A 20,221-nucleotide genomic window follows, 5' to 3' on the forward strand; every position below is an offset into this window, starting at 1 on the left:
TGGCCCCTCGATCATTAGCAGCAGGAGCCGCAGGGCCAGGGAGGCGTCTAAGGGCGCTGGCGTCGTGAAGCTGCACGCAGAAGATGCGCTTGCCTGCCCCTCAGGCACCCCGGGGCCCTGGTGGTGTGATGGACACCCATGGGATTTCCTTATTGGCCCTTGAAGCAGCCTTTGGCGACTTTTCCATTATCGGAGCAAAGACAGTCCTCCCTGGAAAACCCACAGAGCCGGCTAACAAGGCTTTCTCTTCCCTTCCAGCATCTGGCCCAGGGAATTTCTTTTTTCAGTTTGGCTAATGAAGGGCAGCCACCCAGAACCCAGAAGATGCAGACTCGCTGAGTTAAACCTTGAATGTGGACAGTTCACCTCCTCTTCATCATGTCTCCGTGTACTTAGCGCAGTTTGGTTTTCTCAGTTGGATCCCGTGTCTGTGTGAGTGGGTGAAGGAAAGGGAGCCAGCGCCGAAGACTACAGGGAGGGGAGGGAGGCGGGGGTGGACAGGGAGGCAGCTTGTGAATTTTTGTTTTACTGTTTAACTTTATTAAAAAACAAGGAATAAAATGTTTTGACCCTCTCTGGCCCTTTGCTCTGGCAGCTGCTTCTTACCCTGCTGCAGTCAGTGGCCAGAGCTGAGCCCTCAGCATGGGACCGTCCTGCCCTGGGCCTAAAGGCCAGGAAGCTGCCCCCCAGGGCTGTGGGTGCCCTGGGGTTCTGACTACCTTTCCAAACACAGGGAGACAGGAGGGGCCAGCAGGCCCTGGCAGCTGCAGTACCTGGTGGGGCCAGCCACAGCCACAGCCATTAGGAGCTGTGTGTCCGAAGCTCACACATGAGAATAGAGGTGTGCTCACCCGACAGGGTGGCCTACACAGCAGCTCAGGTCTCGCTGCTGACGGGGGCCCCAGGGAGGAGGAGACAAGGATGAAATCCTGCCTCCCAACCCCCAGACCCTTCCAGAATGGGACTGCCACTGGGTCTGGTGCTGCCGTTGGCTTGGTGGTTGGAAACACTGTTCTCAGAAAAGCGCCTCACCTCCTGCTCCTCCTGGTTCCCTTCCTACACACTGGGGCCCGGCTGTGGGGCAGCAGTGGCGGGTGTCAGGCTGCTCAGCTGAGGTGAACAGCTGGGGGCGTTCTAGGCGCACACCTGGCGCTTTGCTAGCATGCAGCCAGGGACAGAGAACTGACATTTCTCTTTATGAGCTCCTGCCTGCCCCTTTCGTTCTAGTTTTTCCTTCGGTGCCTAGGCGGTAGTGACAGAATCCCCGAGTTGGGCCCAGGAAGCTTTGCACGGGCTATTAAGCCCCTACCATGAGTCTGAGGTCTTGCTGAGACAAATCTCTCTAAAGGGATGGGACGGGTGGGGATGCCTGCAGGCCTGGCACCCTGGTAATGGGGACGACGGGCTTTGTGGCCCAGCCAGCCCCCACTTCCAAGGCCAGCCTCGCTCTGTTCTGCTGCCTCATGAAAGCCAGCACTGTTCGGCTGCCCAGCCTCGCCACAGCTGTGCCCAGCCAGCAGAGGGGAGACAGGACCGATGGCCCCAAGCTGAGAGACAAAAGCCAGTCCTAATCAACCCAGCCCTCGCCCCTGGGAAGACTGAGCTGGGCACAGAAGGGCGAGAGAGACTACGCACAGCCAGGATTAACATCATTTATTTCATTATCAGTCGTACAAGTTGCCGGAGTTGGGCAGAGCCAGGATAGTAACATAAATCCCAAGCACTTCTGTTGAGTGACAGCCCGATTAGCAAGGTCCTGTTACTGAGCAGAGGGAGCTGGAGGGCACCCCAGGAACACAGGCTGTGTGGCAATGTTGAGAAACCCTTACCAGCTTGGGGTCCACCCCACTGGCTCTGTGTGCCCACCAACCCCCTGTAGAGGAGGCCCAGAGGCCTCCAGAGGCACCATGGGGGCAAGATGGGCTGGACAGACCGCTTTGCCACCACCATGCTGTCTCTGGCCTCCATCTCCCCACGATGCAACAGAGCCACAGTACTAGACAGGGCGGTCAGCCCCTCACTGCCTTCCTGGGCAGAGGCCAGAAGCAGGCTGCTGCTTCCTGTTCTGTTCTTCTCCCCAGTTATGGAGTTAGGGTGTGATGCCGGCACAGGGACTTGGGGCTGAAGGTGGGAGGTAAATCCCTTTTTCTACCCTGGTAGATAGCCCCAGCCTTACTGGGGCCACAGTGATTAAGAAGTGGGGTCAGGGTCCAGGGGTTCTCCCAGAGCCACTGCTTTGGCAGTGGGTGCCTGCCCTGCCTCACTGCCCTCTGCCTCCAGCAGTGGGGTGATGAGGTCCAGGAGTCTCCCCCACTAGCCCGGCCCTGGGCTACGGGCGGGGCCAACCAGTACCTGGAAGTGGGCAGGGCAGGGTTCTGGCTTCGGCCCAGGCCCAGCACGGCCCAGCCTCCTCAGCTTTGGTGCGGGTTCCTGAATGTGCCCACCTACGCTCCTCGAGTTGACAGCTTGAGTATTAGAGGGGATGAGGGTGGGGGAAGGGGGCAGTTATATTACAAGTTTCCAAAAAGTTACAGGCAGGTTAACTTTTAACTTTGACTATAAAAAAAGGGGGGGAGGGGTAGGAATCTTAAAATAAAGATGGGGGAAGGCACAGTTCCCTCTCCTCCCCTTCCCTTGTAGAGTGAAGGGCGAGGTGCAGGGAGGAGGCTCAGAGGACGGTGCAGGCCTGCAAGGTGCCCCCCTTGCGGCTGCCATGCGTGGGCACAGGCTTGCCCTTCCCATAGTAGCCTGTGAAGATGGCCCTGACCTCCATCTTCTTGGCCAGGCTCAGCACCCAGCGCCCACTGCCCAGGGAGTAGAGCTTGCCCCGGGTGAGCTCACCCACCTCCTCGCCGCGGCTGCCCCCCTTCTCCTGCCGCACAATCTCCAAGAGGTCAATGCCCGTCTGCACGGCCTCCACGTCGGCCGCGCAGCCCAGGGTGATGTGAGCGCGGCTCCCCCGCGGCAGGCTGTCGGAGGGCGCCGCCTTGTCCACGTCACTCGGCCACAGCAGCAGCTGCTGCTCGCTGAGCTCCACCCGGGCCCCAGTGGTCTTGGGTGTCACAAACAGGGCAGAGATGGTCAGTGTGAAGGCTTTGCAGTAAGATTTCTTCACCACCTAGGGAGAGGGAAGGAGGGCCAAGCTGGAGCGGCGGCCTCTGGAGGGGGACAGCCCAGCACCGAGCACGTGTGGACTGCACCTGGAGAAAGGCCAGTCCAAGAGCGGGGAGCGCAGGTGTGCAGACGGGACAGCTGGTGGCAGGCAGACTTGGGGGTCAAGAACCCAGCACCGGGGCCGGCGCCATGGCTCACTTGGTTCATCCTCCACCTGGGGCGCTGGCATCCCATATGGGTGCAGGTTCTAGTCCCAGCTGCTTCTCTTCCAGGCCAGCTCTCTGCTGTGGCCCGGGAAGGCAGTGGAGGATGGCCCAGGTGCTTGGGCCCTGCACCCACATGGGAGACCAGGAGGAAGCACCTGGCTCCTGGCTTTGGATTGGCGCAGCGCCGGCCGTATCGGCCATTTTGGGGGGTGAATCAACAGAAGGAAGACTTTTCTGTCTTTCTCACTGTCTCTGTCAAAAAAAAAAAAAAAAAGAAAAGAAAAAAAAGAACCCAGCACCTCTGCTTTCTAGCTCTGGGGCTGTCAGCAAGGTGTTTAACTTCTACGCCCTGTGAATTGGGGCCAACCCCCGAGCCCACCCGAGAGTTGACAGGAGGCATTCTAACAACCAGGGCCAGATGCCATTACCGCTGATGGCCCTGGTACCCGGGCAGCGCCCTGGAAGGCAGGGAGAGATCAGAGGTGTCCTTGATGAAATCCACCATCCCCTTTGGTTTATATCAGATTCTGTGGCAGTATGAGGATCTGACTCTGAGAATTCCATCTCTTTCATCATCAAAAGCATCTCTGGTTCTGCTCACAGCCCCTGTCCCAGCAGTAATGGAGCAGGTGCTTAGTAAATACTGCTGAGTGAGTGAGTGAGTGGTCCCAGGTGGCTGTGGCAAGGGTCACACAGTCCTGTTCATTCATTCAACTAGGGCCAGGGCACACCAGGGTGAAAGGCGTCTTGACAATTCATCCTCGGGAAGCCACCGTCTGAAGGGAGGAGACCAGTAGGGAGATGGTTGCCTTAACCCAGGTGGAGAATGGGGGGCGGGGCGTGCCAGGGCTCAGGGAAGGCCTCACGGGGGAGGCTGCTGACGAAGCTTAAGGATCACCCCGTCAGGGAATGTGGGCACAGGGGGCCTGCCCTGTGGTGGGGAGGGATGTGGACCCCTAAGCCAGTGAGTCACTGGCCCTAGTTGGGGGGAAGGGGCTCCTAGGCTCTGGAGGCCCCAGTGGGAGCCTGCTGCGCCAACCTCATCCCTGGGGCCGTAGAAGGAAAAGGCCCGTGGGCAGGCTGCTGGGGTCCAGGTAAGGGAGAGCTGCAGGAGGAGCTGCTGCCCTTCCCACGCGAGCCGAGCGTCCCTGGGGAGAACTCACCTCCTGCTGGGCGTACTCGTCAGCCCCCGCGGCCTTCCCGTAGTCACAGAACTTGGTGGTGCAGTGCAGCACACCTGGGGGTCTCTTCCCAAAGTAGGTGACCAGCTCGATCTTCTCCTTGGGCTCATCCCCAGAGATGACTGCGGGGAGAAAGGGGTGGTCAGGCCAGGGAGCCCACTAAATCCTGGAGCGATCAACGCGCGTGGCTCAGCAGCTGTGGTGAGTGTTCCCGCTGCTGGTTTTAATGGGGTGCGAGTTTCACTTCTCTCCCCCAGCCCCTGTGGCATCGTAGGCCGGGGCAGGCAGCATGGGTATGGGCACCTGCACCCCATCGGAAAGGGGAAAGCAGTGTCAGGGCCGGGCGGGTGGGGGCAGATAAGCAGGGCCGGGCGGTGTGGTTCCGTGGAGTGAGCCAGAAACATCTCAGCCATTCCCCAGCTGTTTGGCTTGGGACAGAGGATCGATCCTTCTCTGCTGATCCAGTGAAACAATCTTCCCAGGACCCTTGAGTAACTATTAGTGGTGCCCCACTTCATCTGGACCCACGTGGGGAAGTGACCGCTGGTTTGGTGGAGGAGAGCCTACGAAGGGCCTGCCTGGGCCGTGCCAGGCTAACAAGCTAGCCAGCTTTTACCTGCTGAGTCGGCCAAGGAGGGCAGAAAGACCTCTGTGCTGAGAGCAGGCCTGTGACCCTTCTCCCTCTGTACCCCAAGCAGAAGAGCATCCCAGTTTCCAAGGGTCACAGCGGCCTTTGAGGGCAGGCGCCCTGCAGGGCAAGCCTGCCAGCTCTGACCCGGAGCCAGCATAGGGCTCACTCCCAGCGAGCTTGCAGAGCCGAGAAGAGCATTCTGGGAAGACTCCTACAGGTGCAAACTGCCTGCCTCCCACACAAAGAAACAGGTGGATACTGTTTCAAGGATGTCAGAAACCGCTCCAGGCACAGGCAGATCACTGGGTGACATCCCCAGGAAGACCTGGGCCCTGGAACCCTTCCTCATCCCAGACCTGCCCTCTCCCTGAGACAAAGGCCTTTGCCACAGCAGATCGAGAGCCGGGCTCCAGCCCACAACCCCATGTCCCCTCTGGGCCTGTGAGACTGGCACTGTCCGGAGCTGAGGGATGCCAAGGGGTGCGCTGGGCGGCCCATGGCCCGGGAACCATCCCCGGCAGCATCACAGCAGACCTTGTTTCAGTCTGTCTGCAGCATACGGCTGCACGGGGTACAGGCTTTGTTCCGGAACGTGGCTCTGCTGCTGCAGCTGACTACGAAGACACTGCAGACTTCCCCACTGCGGACGCCTGCCCATCGCCTGTTCCTGACCAGGATCCAGACTGGGAGAGGAGGGCAGGAGGGGGAGGGGAACCGGGAAGCACCTGGAGCCACCGCTGCTGCGGCCACCACCTCCAGGGAGCACCCGTCCATCCGCCCTCCCCACGTGGTGCCCAGCCCCGTGAGCGCATCGAGCCCCCCAAGCCCGCAGCCACGCACAGTGCCGCAGCTCCTTCCTGAAGGCCTTGTGGCTGCCCAGCTCCTCCAGGAAGACCTGGCCCGCCTTGCGGAGACTCTCGGAACTCTTCTTGGTCAGGAACCAGCCGAAGTAGAGTGGCAGGAAGTCCTTCTCCAAGCCGGGCTTCAGCTTCTTCAGCTCGTCGGCCGACAGCTGCCACTGGCTCTTCTCCTTGAGCTGGGCGCAGTCCAGCCGCCACGCCGTCTTGGGCTCCACCAGCACCACCTGGTACTGGTACTGGTCGGCCATCTCGAAGAGCTGCTCCAGCCGCTCCCGCTCGTGGTTGGTGTCGTCCAGCACCAGCACGCGCACGTCGCGACGGCAGTAGGCGGCCAGGTCGTCGTCCAGCTGCTTGTACTCGTCGGGGAAGGTCGACCGTGTGCCGGGTGTGATCTTGTAGGCGTCGGCAGACACCATCTTGGTGCCGTCCCGGTACTTGTCCACGATGAGCCGGGCCAGCGTGGACTTGCCGCTGCCGGGCAGGCCACGCAGGATGAACAGCGTCTTGCACTCGTGCAGCGCGGCCACCGTCTCCTCGTCCTGCAGGAACGGGAACTGCACCTCGGGCTTGTCCTTGGCCCCGGACGACGACATCTTGCGGAAGAAGCTCTTGGGCAGGAACGTGTGGCTCTTTCGGGAGAAGCCTCTGTTCTGTGTGGGGACGGGAAGAGGAGTCGTCAGCCCCCGGGGGCCCCGCGCCAGCCCACCAGCCTTGCCCCCTTGTCTGCCAGCACCCCTGGGGTCCAGTGGGCACCTTCCCAAGCCGGACTCTTCCTCCCTGGCTGCCCGTGGGCCACTGGCCTGGACGATCCCCCCCTGCCACCCCCTCTCTCCGGGGCACGGGGGGCAGAAGTGCTCACAGAGCAGGCCCTGGGGCCTGTGGGTCTGGGGCCAGCCCCTGCTCAGATTCCCGACACCTACTGAGGCCGTGCGTCCTCTCTGGAGCCGGCACGCTCTGTCTCTGTCTCTGTCTCTGCCCTGGCTCTAATGCAGAGGAGGGTGGGGGTGGAGGAGGGTTACCCAGAGACTGCCTCCAACAATGGCAGCAGCGGATAATACTCTCTTGTCTGCGATGGGGGGACAATGGTCCCACAGAATGGCTGGCGGGGGGCAGGGCAGGAGTGCACTGGACAAAGGGCCTCATTCACCGCCTGCCACCCCCTCCTCTGCCCGCTCCCAGGCCCCCACAAAGTCGCGGTATTTGTGCCTGCCCCAGGACTGGGCAGCGCAGGGCACCTGTGTCGGGTCCAGCTCTGCCCGCCGCTTCCTCTCTGAGCCATCTGTCTTCCTGTCTGCTAGAAGCCACAGGTGACAAGGCGCTTACCGCGCCCGCCCGCCGGCAGCACCCAAGGGCCGAACCCGCATGCTCAGACTTGAGCAGGCCTTACGGGAAGGAACGCCAGCCCAGCGTCGCAGGCAGTCCCTGGTCCACCCAGGTCCGGCCGCCCGCTCGGTGGCCCCAGGACAACAGCAGATTCTGTGCCCCCTGGGTCCCTACCTCGCTAGGGCCCTCATCCCCCCGCGCCCAGGGTCTCACCGCCGCCCCTACCCGCGGGCTGCGCTGCAAGGCCAAGACCGCGCTCGCTCAGCCGCCAGCCCCGGGGCTCCTATGCTCGCCACTTCCTCCCAAGAATCCCAAAATACCCTCGCTTTCCGCGGCGGTGCCGCCCCCACGCGCGCCCCCGCGCATCCGCTCACCATGATGGGGGGCGCAGCCGTCGCCGCCTGTGCGGGCACTCGCGCTCCAGGCCACCCGCCTGCGCGGAGCGACACGCCAGCCTCAACGTTGGGGGCCGGAGCCCGCCGCTTTACATAGCCCGGGGGGCGGGCCAGGGCGATGTGCGCGCAGGCGCGGGGAATCGAAACTGAGACCCGCTAGCGGGGAAGGAGCCGCCGCGGCCCCGCGCGCCCGGGCCCCACCTGACGCGCACCTGTGGCCGCTCTCTTCGACCGCGCGCGAATGAACTCATGAACGCGGCCGCCGCGCCAGCATCGGGATGAAGCGAGCGAGTGCCGGCTCGGACCCCGGCTTTATATAAACTTTGATATTTTTATTCCCCTCTAACTTTGGCGTCAAGTTTTACTTTTTTTTCTCCCCAATAGAATACATTGTTTTACTCCCGCCGAGTGTTCTGGCTCTGCAGGAAATTGTGCCGCCTGAAGCCCACTCTCGCTGCCCCCCGTCCCGCCCGTGCCTGCCGGGAGCCTCCGCCGCTCGGCCCCCAGCTCCGCGCAGCCCCCGCGCGGTGGGTGCGCGCGGTTTCCCGGGTCCCGGCGCGGGGCGGCGCGCTCCGTGCTCGCGGGCGCCCCCTAGTGCAGAGGCGGCCGCGGCGCTCCTCGCCCTTCCGTGGGTTCCTGGGGCCCGAGCCCCTTACCAGGCCCGGCATTCGCCACCCTGCTCTCAGGGCCCCAGGGTGACAAGTGGGCCTCAGACAGGGTCCCCTCGGCAAGGCGAACCCGCGGCCAGACCTGGGCGGCCGGTCGTGCCCTTCTCCCCGCCTCCCTGTCGGCTTTCAGGGTACGGGCGCACCTGGCACCTGTCCCTCCCCGCCCCCACCTTTCCTTAGCACCTCGGGCACGTCCGCCCTGAGACTGCCGAGAGTAGGGGGGCAGAGACGGCGAAGCCAGGCTCGTGGCTCGTGAAAGGGCAAGATGCATATTTAATGGGAAAAGAGCGAGGAAGAGGGAGCGGTGACCCGTGCGAGCCAGCCCCCCACCCCGTCTTTTCCTTATTACAAGGCAACGCTCGGCTTCCAGGCCCGGCTGAAGGAGGGCCGGGTCCCCGAGCGCGCGGCCCCGCGGCCCTCGCTCCTCGCCACGCCGTCACTCGGATTCCTTCTCCGCCTCCGAGGCGCTCGCTGCGGCTTGCGCTTCTCCGGCTTCGCCCCGCTGCGCGGTCCCCGGTTCTTCCGTCCCCGTGCCGCCTCCTTCCGAAGACTCCTCGAAGCTCCCGGCCTCGGGTCTGCGCAGCTCCTCCAGGAGCGCCTGCTCCAGCTCTCCCGAGGGCCTCCAGTAGATCTCCCTGGACTCTCGCCTGCCCAGGTCCGACAGGGCCCTCCCGGAGCCCAGCTCGCCCGACAGCCGGGGGGCCGCCGCCGCCTCCGCCTCGCGCTCCCACCGCGTGGTGCTCGACGGCGCCTCCCGGAGCTCCACGTCGTCCACCTCCCTCTCGCTCTCCGCGGGCTCCGGATCCCAGCGCTTCACCACCCTCTCGGGGTCCTCTCGCCCCCTCCTCGGCTCCCTCCCCTTGGCCTTGGCTGCCTTGTCCTCGGTCCGCACAGCGCCCTCTTCTGGAAGACAAGAGACAGGCGGGAAGAGAGCGGCCGGGCGGGCGCAGGCGGCGCGACCCCCGGGCGGGTGGGGGAGCCGCGGTCTCCAGCAGACCGCGCGACCCTCGGGGCCCGCGCCGACCTGGGGAGGGAGGGAGGGAGAGGAGGCGTGGGGAGGGAGGCTGCACAACGGGCTCCAGTGTTCCGTCGAGGGGCCTGAGATAGGTCAAAGTCACACCGAGAGGGCCGGGCCGGGTTTTAAACCCATAACGGCCTGACCCGAGCAACAGGAGCTAGGATGGAGCTGTCTTCTCCCGCGTCCTCATCGGGTCCCTCCTTGGCTTCGTGCCTGGGACATTATTTGTTCGGGGGTGGGGGCGGGGGTCTGTAAAAAAAAAAAACACCAGCAGGCTGCTAGCAGCAAGTTCAGCTGGAACTGAAACTAAGGCGTCTTCGCTTCTCACAGGGTGCAAAGCCACCCAGCGCCTCCGGCCTCCCTCGCGTGCTCTTCCAGGAAGCACCTGCACGTCCTCGGGCGTCGCCGCCTCTGGAGGTGAAACCGTAAGCAAGGCTGCCCCCTGCTGTTCTGAGCGGCACGCGGCGGCCCGGCGGGGAGCAGAGGTGCAGAGGCTGCTGGGAGCGGCTTCTTAGAGCCGCTCGGAGGGCACAGGCACAGCCGCTCTCTGAGGGGCTCCGGCCACCACCTGGCAGGTGCCCAGCAAGCTCCTCCTGTCAGCCTTGGAGCCCCGAGGGCTGCAGCCCAGAACCTGCTTGGCTCCGCTCTAGGCGGCACACCTGGCCCTGTCACTGCACTATGTCTGGAGCCAGCACATCACACAGGGGCCAGACAGAAGCTGCCCTTGTCACCAGACGGCTTGGTAAAAGCAAGGGTTCTGGAACCGGACGTGCTTTAAGCCCCGTGGACCTGTGCAGGAAGAGTTCAGCGGGGCGGAGCCTCCCGCCTCCCCGCCCCCCCCCCCCCCGCCCTACTCCGGGTCTCCCCTTCCTCACTTCTGCGCTGAGGACAAGGAGAGCCTGTTGGCTCCCTGGAGGCCTCGTGAGAACAATGTGGTGAGGCCGGTACGGCCTCTCGCCCCCCCACCCCTGCCCCTTGGGCCAGGCCCCAAGAGCAGCGCCCCGCTGGGCTCTGGTCACCCACCTCACTCAGCTCCCTTTTTCCCCAGTGAGGGCGGAAGGTGATGGCGGACAGTGCTGGGCGGGCGGGCAGGCAGAGCTCCCGAGGGCAGTGACTGTCCCTCCGTCTCTGTCTCTGCTCCTGCCCAGCCCTGCTGCAAATGCCCCCTCTTCCTGCCACCTCCCATTGACAAGCCCCTGGGCATCTCTGGGAGCTGGAGGCAGATGAGCAGATGACCCTCCCTCTCTGAGGCCTTCCCTGTGTCCCTGGAGGCCGCGGGCCTGGGGGGCGACAGTTCTAACCACCTCTCGCACAGCCTCCCGGCGCGTGCCAAGCACTCTGCCAGCCCTTAATGAATGAATCCAGGAAATGTACGAGTGGGCTCTCAGGTCCCAGCCCCCTGGGTTCCAGAGCCAGCCCGAGCTGAATGCTCACTCTCCTGCCGCTGGGCGGGACTGGAGCTGGCCCTGCCCCCCCCCCCCCGGCAGCCGCTGGCAGCCGCGTCCCGGCCTGGGGGCTCACCTCTCTTCCCCTTGAGCGTCTCCCTGTAGTTGGTTTTCTTCAGCTCTTCAATGATGCCCTTGTTGGCATCATCCAAGGCCTACGGAGGGGAGAGGGAGCCGTGAGCCCTCTTCTGACGGCCTTCCCGTCCCCACCCAGGCTCCGCCCGCCCGGAGGCAGGCTCTGGTGCGGCCTCCCCCTCCACTTCCTTGGGGCTTGGCTGAGGACACTTGCCCTGAGGTCAATTTCTGGACCACGTGGAATGACCCACACTAAGAGGCATAGACACATGGCTGCCAGCCAAGTCCACATCCATTTCTCTGAGGCCTAGGCTTGTATTTGGAAGTTGTACCTATTTTTAATGTCTACCTTTTTATTTATTTATTTATTTTTACTTTTGACAGGCAGAGTGGACAGTGAGAGAGAGAGACAGAGAGAAAGGTCTTCCTTTTGCTGTTGGTTCACCCTCCAATGGCTGCCATGACCGGCGCACCGCGCTGATCCGATGGCAGGAGCCAGGTGCTTCTCCTGGTCTCCCATGGGGTGCAGGGCCCAAGCACTTGGGCCATCCTCCACTGCACTCCCGGGCCACAGCAGAGAGCTGGCCTGGAAGAGAGGCAACCGGGACAGAATCCGGTGCCCCAACCGGGACTAGAACCCAATGTGCCGGCGCCACAGGCAGAGGATTAGCCTATTGAGCCACGGTGCCAGCTTTACCTTTTTTTTTTTTTTTTTTTTTTTTTTTTTAAAGATTTACTTATTTGAAAGGCAGAATGACAGAGAGGGAGGGAGGAAGACATCTTCCATCTGATTCACTCCCCCAGACGGCCACAACAGCTGGGTTGGGCCAGGCTGAATCCAGGAGCTGGAGCTCCATCTTGGTCTCCCACGTGGGTGCAGGGACTCAAGGACTTGTGCCATCACGGGCTGCCTTCCAGGTGCATTAACAGGGAGCCGGATGGGAAGTGGAGCAGCTGGGACTTGAACCAGTGCTCCAATATGGGATGCAGATGTCCCAAGAGGTGCCTTTACGCCCTGCACCCAATTTCTACCCTTTTACCTAAAGCTGCTCTTGGCTTCAGTCCGTGGAAACAGATAATCCAAGTCACTGAGCACTCACGAGGCAGCAAGCCAGAGGGGCGTCAGAAGCAGCCGAGGGGACAGGCCGGGGGCTGCTGCCCTTGGAAGGGCATCAGTGGGAGGCACAGGGGCCTGGAGCGCAGCCTGCCTGCAGCCTGAGGTTTGGCTCCGCCTCCTTCCTCCCAGCCCCGCCCTCAGACATTGGGCCTCCTTCCCTCACCGGCAGGGCCCCTTGGTGCTGGAGTGACTCTTGCTGCCCACAGCCAGCTTCTTGAGGGCCTGCACCCCTTTAGCTTAGCGCCCGCCGTGCTTAGTGACTATTCACTGAGCTGCCTTGCTGTGCCAGGATCTGCAGGGTGCACTTGTGCACGAGGAGTGCGGAGCCCACGCACGTGGATCGTGTGGACAGCAGGGGTGGGTGTTCTTCCTCGGGAGGCCAGGGGCAGGGGCAGCACCGTGACAGAGCTGGGCCCGCCGGGAGGGGACTGTGGGAGCAGGGGAGACTCCTGCACCTGTAGGGCTTCGGGAGGGAAGTGTCGGGCTCATCACTGTCCTCACATCAGCAGGTCTGAAATGCCCCTCCCAGTGCTCCCTGCTCCTCCCTGCTGTCCTGTATGCCACCAGCCCTGGGACCCAGGCCCATGGTCTCTTTTCTGACTGCTACAGGCCCTTGCTTGGTGCCCAGGGCCTCCCATATCCTGCCAGGCCTAGCCAAACTCAACCCTGGTCTCATGGAACCCAGCAGAAGGCCCGCCTCTGCCAGGGAACACCTGGGGGGGGGGATCACTTCCGGAGTCCTCGCCCCTCTCCCCAAGTGCCTGCTGCACCTTCAGGCAGGCCCCAGGGCAAGCCCCTGTGTTGCTTGTCAGGTTTGCAGTTGGGCCTCTCAAGGACAGAGGCTACCTGGGGTCCAGCCCTGTGCCCGTGGCGGCTGCAGGGTCTGCGTGTGTGAAGGGACTGGGGACGGCGGTGGGTGGGCAGTGGGAGGCGAGGTCCTGAAGGCCAGCGAGCTAATGTCATGACATTACCGGGGACGTGCGCCTGGAGCGGTTCTGGGACAGGGCTGGGGGTGGGAGAGCCCGAAGCACCTCCAAGCCTCCGCCCCCTGCCTCCTGACACCTACGCTGGGCCGGCACTGTCCGGAAGAAACCCTGCTGCTGATGAGAATATTCTAGACCTATAGTATGTGGTACCCAGGAAACACGATGAGAATATTCTAGACCTGTACTATGTGGTACCCAGGAAACACAGGCAGCTAAGTTTCTGTTTTGCTCACACAGCCGGCAGCGACCCGGCCGCGGTGGGGGGGGAGAGGGGCTCCTGGAAGAAGGCGCCTTTAACCTGGAACCCAAGAGAGGGGTGGGAGGGCGGGCTGAGGACAATGCAGGCAGAGAGCACGGCCTGTGACAAGGCAGGGAAGGACTGGAAGCTGCCGCTGGCTGGCGCTGGGTGGGACAGGCCATCTAGGAGGGGAGAGGCCCGCAGGGGTCAGCTTTCCAACAGCCTTCCCACCTGGCTGGAAAAAGCCAGAAGGTTCTTCCAGAGACACCTGTGCACAAGAGAGGTTTAAGCCTGCAGCAGTTCCTGTTGTCTCCTGGAGGAGGTCATATGTTGGAAACTCCAGGTCCTAAAATCAGTTATAGGGTCTCAACCAGCATTAAATAAAAACAGAATACAACAGGAATTACCAGTGTAGGTAGTACCTATGTTGTGTAGGACTTCTGTTTCTAGTTTTCGTTTCTTTCAAATACAAGCACACTTCAAGAAGTTCATGGAAACGGAATGAAAGGGTAAGTTTAGGAGCAGGTGTCGGCTTAGCCATTAAGACAACCACATCCCACAGCGTAATTACCTGGGTTCAATCCCCAACTCTGGCTCCTGACTCCAGCTTCCTGCTAATGCAGACCCCGGGAGGCAGTAATGATGGCTCAAGGAATAGGGTTCCCGCCACTCATGTGGGAGACCTGGATTATATTCCTGGCTCGCAGCTTTGGCCCTGTCCCAGCCCCAGCTGATGCAGGCGTTTGGGGAGTGAACCAGCAGACAGAAGTGTGTGCTCTGATTCTCAAATAAGTAAAAAATGCAAAGGTAAGTTTATTTTGGTGCAAAAACTTCTGAAATTCATGCCTACAAGGGATCTTCCAGATGGTCTTGAAAAATACTTATTATGGGAGCAAGTGTCGTGGTGCAGGGGTTGAGCTGCCACTGGGGATGCCCACATCTCCTAGCAGGGCACGCGTTCACATCCTGCTGCTCAGCTTCTGAGCCAGCTTCCTGCTCACGTGCCTGGGAAGCAGCAGATGATGGTGCAAGTGCTTGAGTTCCTGCTACTGAGTGGGAGAGCCGAGGGAGTTCCTGGCTCCTGGTTTCAGCTGGTCCAGTCCCTGCTGTTGTGGCCAGCACATGCAAGATTCTTTCTCTGTCTCTGTCTCTCTCTGTCTCCCTGCCTACCCCACTCCATTATTCTGCCTTTTAAATAAATAGGAAAATCATGGGGCCAGTGTTGCGGTGTACCGGGTAAAGTGTCACCTGTGACGCCGGCATCCTCTATGGGCACCAGCTTGAGTCCCGGCTGCTGCACTTTTGACCCAGTTCCCTGCTAGTGTGTCTGGGAAAACAGTGGAAGATGATCCAAAAGTTTGGGCCCCTGCACCCACATGGGAGACCCAGAGGAAGCTCCAGGCTCCTGGCTCCTAGCTTTGGCCTGGCCCAGCCCCGGCCATTGGGACCATTTGGGGAGTAAGTCAGTGGATGGAAGACCTCTCTGTCTCTCCCTCTCTGTAACTCTGCCTTTAATAAATAAATTCTTAAAATGTGTGTAATGAAAAAGCTATGTAATGAACCAATGGACTTCAAAAATGTTTTGCACCAAAGTAAACTTAGCTTTTAATTCCAATTTTTCAGGAATTCTGTATGTGCTTTGGGTTGCTATACAAACGGACGTCAGCGGCGGACTTGCAAACACTGCTCTACCTAGCACACCCCTGCGCTTGGTAGGGAGTAAACAGGCACAGAGGGCCCCGCTGGGAAGACAGGCAGGGGAGCTGAGGCCCGGCCCCCCAAGCGCGCCCTGGCGAGAGGGGCTCACGCCGATGATGGCCTGCTGCGCCTCGTTGTTGTGCACCAGCTTCGCTCTCTCCAAGGCCTTCTCGAAGTTGTTCACGGCTGACTCGAAGTCTCTCAGCTTCACTGGATGGCGAGGGGGAAGGCACAGGGAGGAGGTGAGATTTGTGTGTGGCGTGATGAAGCCACGTTAGGAGGCTGTGAGGACGGGAGTCAGCCCCCGGGCCGCAGCCTCAGCACCCGCCTTCCCTTCACAGTCTTGGGCTGCCTCAGCCGGGGGACCAGGACCTGGGCACCTGAGCCTTGGCTCTCAGGCCACGCAAAGGGGTCAGTTAGGGAAGGGGAATCTGGCAAGGGGCTGGTGCATACGTCATGGGTCTCCAGGGCTGGGGAGGCTGCTCCATCTTTGTGTTTGTTTTTTGTTTTTTAAAGATTTTATTTATTAAGATATAGAGTTACAGACAGTGAGAGGAAGAGACAGAGAAAGATCCTCCCTCCGTTGGCCCACTCCCCAAATGGCCACAACAGCTGGAGCTGCACAGATCTGAAGCCAGGAGCCAGGGGCCTCCTCAAGGCCTCCCACGCAGGTGCAGGGGCCCAAGGACTTGTGCCATCCTCCACTACCCTGCCAGGCCATAGCAGAGAGCTGGACTGGAAGAGGAGCAGCCGGGACTAGAACCAGCGCCCACATGGGATGCCGGTGCCACAGGTGGAGGATTAACCTACTGTGCCACAGCGCTGGCCCTGACTGCTCCATCTTGCCACATCTTTAGATTGTTCCAGAATAGGAAAGGCATATTTTTTATTTTTATGAATTTATTTATTTGAAAGTTAGAGATAATCTTTCATCTGCTGGTTCATTCCCCAATTGGCCTCAATGGCTAGGGCTGAGCTAGGCCAAAGCTAGGAGCCAGGAGCTTCATCTGGGTCTCCCACGTAGGTGCAGGGGCCCAAGCACTTGGGCTACCTTCTGCTGCTTTCCAGGTGCATTAGCAGGGAGCTGGATCAGAAGTGGAGCAGCCAGGACTCGAATCGATGCCCATGTTAGATGCCAGCATTGTGGGGGGTGGCTTTACCAGCTACGCCACAATACTGGCCCAAAGCCGTATTTGTTAAATGATCCTTCAGATTTCTTACAAACGCTACACAAAGGTGGAGGCTGGAGGTAGCCCATGGGCCAGCTGTAGACCTCAGCTCTCTCATGGCCACTCCCGTTCTGCAGTGCTCTGCACCCAGGGAAGCGGCTTGTCTGATCTCCACGCCTCCCAGTTGATGCTGGAGCTGGGACTGGAACCACTGACCCACGGATGGATCAACCAATTGAAGCTCAACAAACGAGCTTCCTTTCAGAGAGGAAGGCGAGTGCTCCCCAGGACCTCACTGACACTGCCCCATTTGGCTTCCTAACAAGCCACATCCCTTCCCACCTTGCTCAGGGCTATGCCCTGGCCGGAAGCCTCTGCCTCGGCACTTGGAAGAACCAGCATTTTCTTATGTCTAACGTTTCTACCTGAAGGTGATTTGGTCAGGGGCCAGCATTGCGGTGCAGTGTACTGCCGCCTGCGGTGCCGGCATCCTGTATGGGAGCACTGGTTTGAGGCCCAGCTGCTCCACTTCCAATCCAGCTCCCTGCTGATGCACCTGGGAAAGGAGCAGAAGATGGCCCGAGAACTTGCACTCCTGCCACCCACGTGGAAGACCCGGATGGAGTTCCAGGCTCCTGGCTTCAGCATGGCGCAGCCCTGGCCAGTGCAGCCATTTGAGGAATGAACCAGCAGATGGAAGATTATCTCTCTCTCTCTCTCTCTCTCTGTAACTCTGCCTTTCAAATAAATAATAAAGATTTATTTTTATTTATTTGAAAGGGAGGGGGGAGAAAGAGATCTTCCATCCGCTGGTTCATTCCCCAATTGGCCACAACAGCCCAGACTGTGTTAGACTGAAGCCAGGAACCAGGAGCTGCTTCTAGGTCTCTCGTGTGGGTACAGGGACCCAACACTTGGGCCATCCTGTGCTGCTTTCCCAGATGCATCAGCAGGGAGCTGGATCAGACATGCAGCAGCCAGGTTTTGAACTGGCACCCATATGAGATGCCAGTGTCCAGGTGGCAGCTTAACCTGCTATGCCACAATGCCAGCCCCCAAAAATACATCTTTAAAAAAATTCCATCACTCTACAAAGTTTCCTCCCGGAACTTAAGCCAATCTACCCCCCTCTCAGTGCCTCCCTTCCTCATCTCTAAATTGAGGGCCAAAGAGGTGGGCATCGCTCGGGATGCCTCTGTCCCATGCCACAGTGCCTGGTTTGAGTTCCAGCTGCTCTGCTTCCAATCCTGCTTCCTCCTAATGCTCCTGGGAGGCAGCAGATGCTGGCCCAAGTGCTTGGGCCCCTGTTACCCAGCTGGGATCCCTGAATGGAGTCCCAGGCTCCTGGCTTTGGCCTGGCCCAGCCCTTGTTTCTGCGGGTATTTGGAGAATATTTGTTTTTGGGTATTTTGGGTATTCTGGCACATGGATGATCTCTCTCTTCTCTGTTTCTCCCTGTCTCTCTTTCAAAGGAAGGAAGAAAGTAAGGAAACAAAGAAAATAAAAGGTTTGTGGAAAACAGAATTACAGATAAGTTTATTATTTACTTATTTGACAGAGTTAGACAGTGAGGGAGACAGAGAGAAAGGTCTTCCTTCCACTGGTTCACCCCCAAAATGGCTGCTATGGCCGGAGCTACGCTGATCCGAAGCCAGGAGCCAGGAGCTTCTTTCTGGTCTCCCACACAGGTGCAGGCGCCCAAGCACTTGGGCCATCCTCCACTGCCTTCCTGGGCCACAGCAGAGAGCTGGACTGGAAGAGGAGCAACCGGGACTAGAACCCGGTGCCCATATGGGATGCCAGCACCACAGGCGGAGGATTAACCAAGTGAGCCACGGCACCGGCCACAGATAAGTTTATTTTGGGGCCATCGTTGTGGTGTAGTGGGTAAAGCTGCCCCCTGCATCCCATATGTGCGCCAGTTCAAGTCCTGGCTGCTCCACTTCTGATCCAGCTCCCTGCTAATGAACCAAAAGATGGAAGATCTCTCTCAGTCTCTTCCTCTCTCTCTCTCTGTAACTCTGCCTTTCAAATAAATAAATAAATATTTAAAAAAACAGAGATAAGCTTATTTTCTTGCAAAAGAAAATGTTGAAATCCATGCAAATGAGGGGTCTTCAACAACTTTTTGAGAAGGGCAGGCATCTGGCCTAGTGGTTGGGCTCTGGACGCTTGCATCCTATATCAGAGTGCTGGGTTCAAGTCCGAGCTCCACTCCTGGTTCCAGCTTCCTGCCGGTGTACACCCTGGGATGCAGCACGTGATCGCTCCAGTAATTGGTGCCTGTCTACCCAACCTGGGAGACCTGGATTGCATTTTTGGCTTCTGGCTTTGGCCTGGCTCAGCCTCTGCCACTGCCGGTATTTGAAGAGTGAACCAGCAGATGGAAACTCTGCCTGTCTCTCTCTTTCTCTGTGACTCAAATAAACACATGAATAAGTGAATTTTGAGATTCGTGGAACGTGCTCTCTGCCTCCTGCCTCCATGAGGGCTGCCGCTCAGCCAGCATCCTCCAGTCACCAGGCCCTGGGGCTGCCGACCCTGCAACCTCAAACTGGGAGCCGGGATAAATGTTTTCCGAAGGGGGAGAAAAGCTCATGGAAAATGCGTACTACAAAAACTCTGCATGGGTTTCACATTCTTTTGCACCAAGATAGATTTCTTTTAGCTCCATCTGTCTACAAATAGAAGAACCCTCACCTGTGGGCACGGTGTTGAGGACGACGGGATTCAGTGCTGGCCAGCGGCTAAGCTCAAGGTCAGGGGCAGCAACTCCTGACCTTTGCTTAAAGCCCACGCTTACCATGTGCCAATCAAAATGGAACGGCTCCTCCTCCTCTCTGAGCTTGTCTGGGCAGAGACAAACTGGCAGGACGCCTGGCCCCGAGCTGGGAGCTGCGAGCTGGGCTCCAGGGCTGGGAAAGGCAGTGTGGCGGTCTCTGAGCCCCTACCTTGTGCCTGCGCCACCAGCACGCTGGCGTTCAGCTGCCACTCCATGTCCCCTTCCTCCTCGGCACACTGCTGGGACTTCTCGCCATAGTTCTGGGCCTGCCAGGGCTGGTCCAGCTCCAGGTAGCAGCGGCCGATCTCGTGGAACAGCCAGGTCTTCTCCAGGGTGGTTTTGGCCAGCGGAATCTTCTCCTCCCACCTGGGAAGAGGAAGAACCAGGGGCAGCTTCTTCCTCTTCATCGCTGCACTGGGCCACAGGAGGCCAGGGCTTCCTGCTGGAGTCCAACAAAGCCTGTTCTCCAACCACCAGTCCCCGGGAGAGGTAATACACATTTTCATGGTTTAAAACCACCCAAGCTATTCTGACAACATCGATGGGACCAAATTTGAGGCAACAGTTGAAAATCATGCTTAGAAAGAGCATGTGAGGGGCAGTGCTAAGGCGTAGCAGGTAAAGCTGCTGCCTGCAGCGCCAGCATCCCATATGGGCGCCGGTTCAGGTCCCAGCTGCTCCACTTCCAATCCAGCTCTCTGCTATGGCCTGGGAAAGCAGTGGAAGATGGCCTAAGTTCTTGGGTCCCTGCCCCCGCGTGGGAGACCCAGAAGAAGCTCCCGGCTCCTGGCGGCCAACTGGGGAGTGAACCAGCGGATAGAAGACTTCTCTCTCTCTCTGCCTCTTCATCTCTCTATGTAACTCTGACTTTCAAATAAATAAATAAATATTTTTTAAAAAATAGCATTTGAGGTGAAGCTGCCACCTGCAAAGCTGGCATCCCATACAGGAGCCTGCTGGTTTGAGTCCAGGCTGCTCTGCTTCCAATCCAGCTCCCTACTAACATACCTGGGAAAGACCCAGTACGTCACATGCCTAACAAGTACTCCCGGTGACTCTCACCACTGGAAAATTTCGTGAAGATGCTGACTCTATCCCAGGGACTAATCTAACCGAGGGGCCTGGAGTTAGTGGCCAGTGGTCCTCTGGCAGAGCCGGGCACTCTGACCCCAGGCTGGGACACCAGCATGCAGGTGGGAAGGCCGGGCCTCTGGTGGGGAGCGGGCAATCCCTGGGCACTCACGTGTCGATGGCTTGCTGGAATTTCCCAACTTTGGCAAAAACTCTGCCGATGTTGTCCAAGGCTCTCGATTTT

The 20,221-nt window shown here is 59.7% G+C and overlaps 3 protein-coding genes across 12 annotated transcripts in view; 1 reads left to right on the top strand and 2 right to left on the bottom strand.

Annotated features, from left to right (window-relative positions):
* The window catches only part of DNAJC7 (DnaJ heat shock protein family (Hsp40) member C7), a 34,598-nt gene extending 34,024 nt beyond the window's left edge, over positions 1 to 574 (top strand). For all 7 annotated transcript variants that reach the window (XR_016224019.1, XR_016224018.1, XM_089317806.1 and 4 more), the window contains one exon: positions 259 to 574. Coding sequence is in view for 5 of the 7 variants with exons in the window: in XM_089317806.1 (XP_089173932.1) it covers positions 259 to 296 (38 nt within the window). In the remaining 2 variants the exon portion in view is untranslated. The remainder of the gene's footprint in view (positions 1 to 258) is intronic.
* A 1,064-nt stretch (positions 575 to 1,638) lies between these two features.
* On the bottom strand, positions 1,639 to 7,776 carry CNP (2',3'-cyclic nucleotide 3' phosphodiesterase). Of its 2 annotated transcripts, none has more exons than XM_089317809.1 (4): positions 7,690 to 7,776; positions 5,973 to 6,642; positions 4,484 to 4,623; positions 1,639 to 3,118 (listed from the first exon to the last, which is right to left on the bottom strand). In XM_089317809.1, exons 1-4 carry the CDS (start codon positions 7,690 to 7,692, stop codon positions 2,669 to 2,671), a joined length of 1,263 nt encoding a protein of 420 aa, XP_089173935.1. In that variant the 5' UTR covers positions 7,693 to 7,776; the 3' UTR covers positions 1,639 to 2,668. The 2 variants fall into 2 exon arrangements, with proteins under 2 accessions (XP_089173935.1, XP_089173934.1); XM_089317808.1 differs by having other exon boundaries at positions 7,636 to 7,776.
* Positions 6,502 to 20,221, bottom strand: part of ODAD4 (outer dynein arm docking complex subunit 4) — a 30,036-nt gene continuing 16,316 nt past the window's right edge. Inside the window, exons 8-13 of one of the 3 annotated variants that reach the window (XM_089317794.1) lie at positions 20,150 to 20,221; positions 19,076 to 19,272; positions 15,065 to 15,165; positions 10,918 to 10,996; positions 8,728 to 9,281; positions 6,502 to 6,642 (exon numbers count right to left, since the gene is read on the bottom strand). The exon at positions 20,150 to 20,221 is cut by the window's right edge and continues 15 nt beyond it. In XM_089317794.1, coding sequence (XP_089173920.1) covers positions 8,815 to 9,281; positions 10,918 to 10,996; positions 15,065 to 15,165; positions 19,076 to 19,272; positions 20,150 to 20,221 — 916 coding nt within the window. In that variant the 3' untranslated portion in view covers positions 6,502 to 6,642; positions 8,728 to 8,814. Of the gene's footprint in view, positions 6,643 to 8,727; positions 9,282 to 9,333; positions 9,646 to 10,917; positions 10,997 to 15,064; positions 15,166 to 19,075; positions 19,273 to 20,149 lie in introns of those variants that run through there. The other 2 variants (XM_089317795.1, XM_089317796.1) reach the window with 2 other exon arrangements.

Source organism: Oryctolagus cuniculus, chromosome 17, assembly GCF_051225735.1.
Source record: "Oryctolagus cuniculus isolate XC-2025 breed Fujian yellow rabbit chromosome 17, ASM5122573v1, whole genome shotgun sequence".
Classification (NCBI taxonomy): domain Eukaryota; kingdom Metazoa; phylum Chordata; class Mammalia; order Lagomorpha; family Leporidae; genus Oryctolagus; species Oryctolagus cuniculus.